This window comes from Emiliania huxleyi, assembly GCF_000372725.1.
Source record: "Emiliania huxleyi CCMP1516 unplaced genomic scaffold EMIHUscaffold_5666, whole genome shotgun sequence".
Taxonomy (NCBI): Eukaryota; Haptophyta; order Isochrysidales; family Noelaerhabdaceae; genus Emiliania; species Emiliania huxleyi.
In genome coordinates, this window is record NW_005197750.1 from 1 (window position 1) to 1,067 (window position 1,067).

At 67.1% G+C, this 1,067-nt stretch overlaps 1 protein-coding gene across 1 annotated transcript; it reads right to left on the bottom strand.

Annotated features, from left to right (window-relative positions):
- Positions 1 to 51: 51 nt before the first annotated feature.
- On the bottom strand, positions 52 to 797 carry EMIHUDRAFT_374264 (hypothetical protein). Its single transcript, XM_005765117.1, has one exon. It carries the CDS (start codon positions 710 to 712, stop codon positions 182 to 184), a length of 531 nt encoding a protein of 176 aa, XP_005765174.1. The 5' UTR covers positions 713 to 797; the 3' UTR covers positions 52 to 181.
- Positions 798 to 1,067: the final 270 nt, after the last annotated feature.

Here is a 1,067-nt window from a genome sequence, read left to right on the forward strand (position 1 = left end):
GTCTCCTCGACAACCTCATCCTCCGCCGCCGTCGCCGGGGCGGCGGCCGCTGCTGCGGGTGGCGCCGGGGCGGCGGCCGCTGCTGCGGGTGGCGCCGGCAGCCGCACCCAGCGCTGGAAGGGCGCCAGGGGGAGGCCCGGCGGAACGTACCACGCCTACCGGAAGGGAGTACTAGGCCGCGTCAGCTAGGTCTCCGCAAGCTTCGCGCCAAAGCGGGGCGGTGAAGTATCGCCTTTTGGCTGCCCTCCCCCTCGGCGTCCCAGAGGGCCCCAGTCCGCTTGGCCTCTGTCCGCTCGTTGTACGGGCAGTCGAGGTAGGTGCAAGCTGCGCGCAAGTGGCCGTGAGGCGTGCGCGCGGGGTCCTGGGGCGGCCGAGTCGGGTCCTCGAGCACAAAGCATTTTTTGGCGATTCTCCCGTCTTCGATCATCCCCCAGTTGTACGTCCCGTGCTGCCCGTTGGCGCCAAGCGGGATGATGTGTGTAATCTGGGCGCCCTGGCGGGCGCGCTTGGCCGCGGCACTGTCCTTGTCCATATTTTGCGCCATGAGCTTGGCGTTGCTGCTGAACATCCCAAGCGGAAGGTCGCACCGGCGGCAGCGGTTCGCGGAGACGATGATGCGGCAGACGGTGCCGTCGGCGAGGATTACTGTGTCCGCGGTGCTGTGGATGGCGTGGTGGATGGCTAGCGCGTCGGCGACAGACAGGCGTGGCATGATCTTGTCAGCCGCTGTTCTCGCTGTCTCTTCCTCGGTTGTGTTTGCCGGGACCGCCTCCGTCCCGGCCAGCGGGCAAGCCTGACAAACACAAGAATAACGGACGGCCCTCAGCGGAGCTGGGAAGAGGACCGCCGCAAGCGGCGTGGCGTGGGTCGGTTGTGCATCCCTCCGGGGGCCCCTCTGCGCCGGGGAGGCGTTGTTGGAGGCTAGGACGCAAGCGTCCGTCGCCCTTTTCAAACTCGGGGCCCACTCCGCTACGCTCCGACCCGAATTTGGAGGGCCTGAAAAGTTTAAGGTGTTGCTGCGCAAAAGGGGTCGGACCCCGGGCGCAGCTCATGTTAAGAGCTAGAAG

What these genes read in the sequence shown, in the direction of transcription:
- EMIHUDRAFT_374264 (XM_005765117.1), bottom strand. Translation starts at nt 712, where the DNA reads ATGCCACGCCTGTCTGTCGCCGACGCGCTAGCCATCCACCACGCCATC.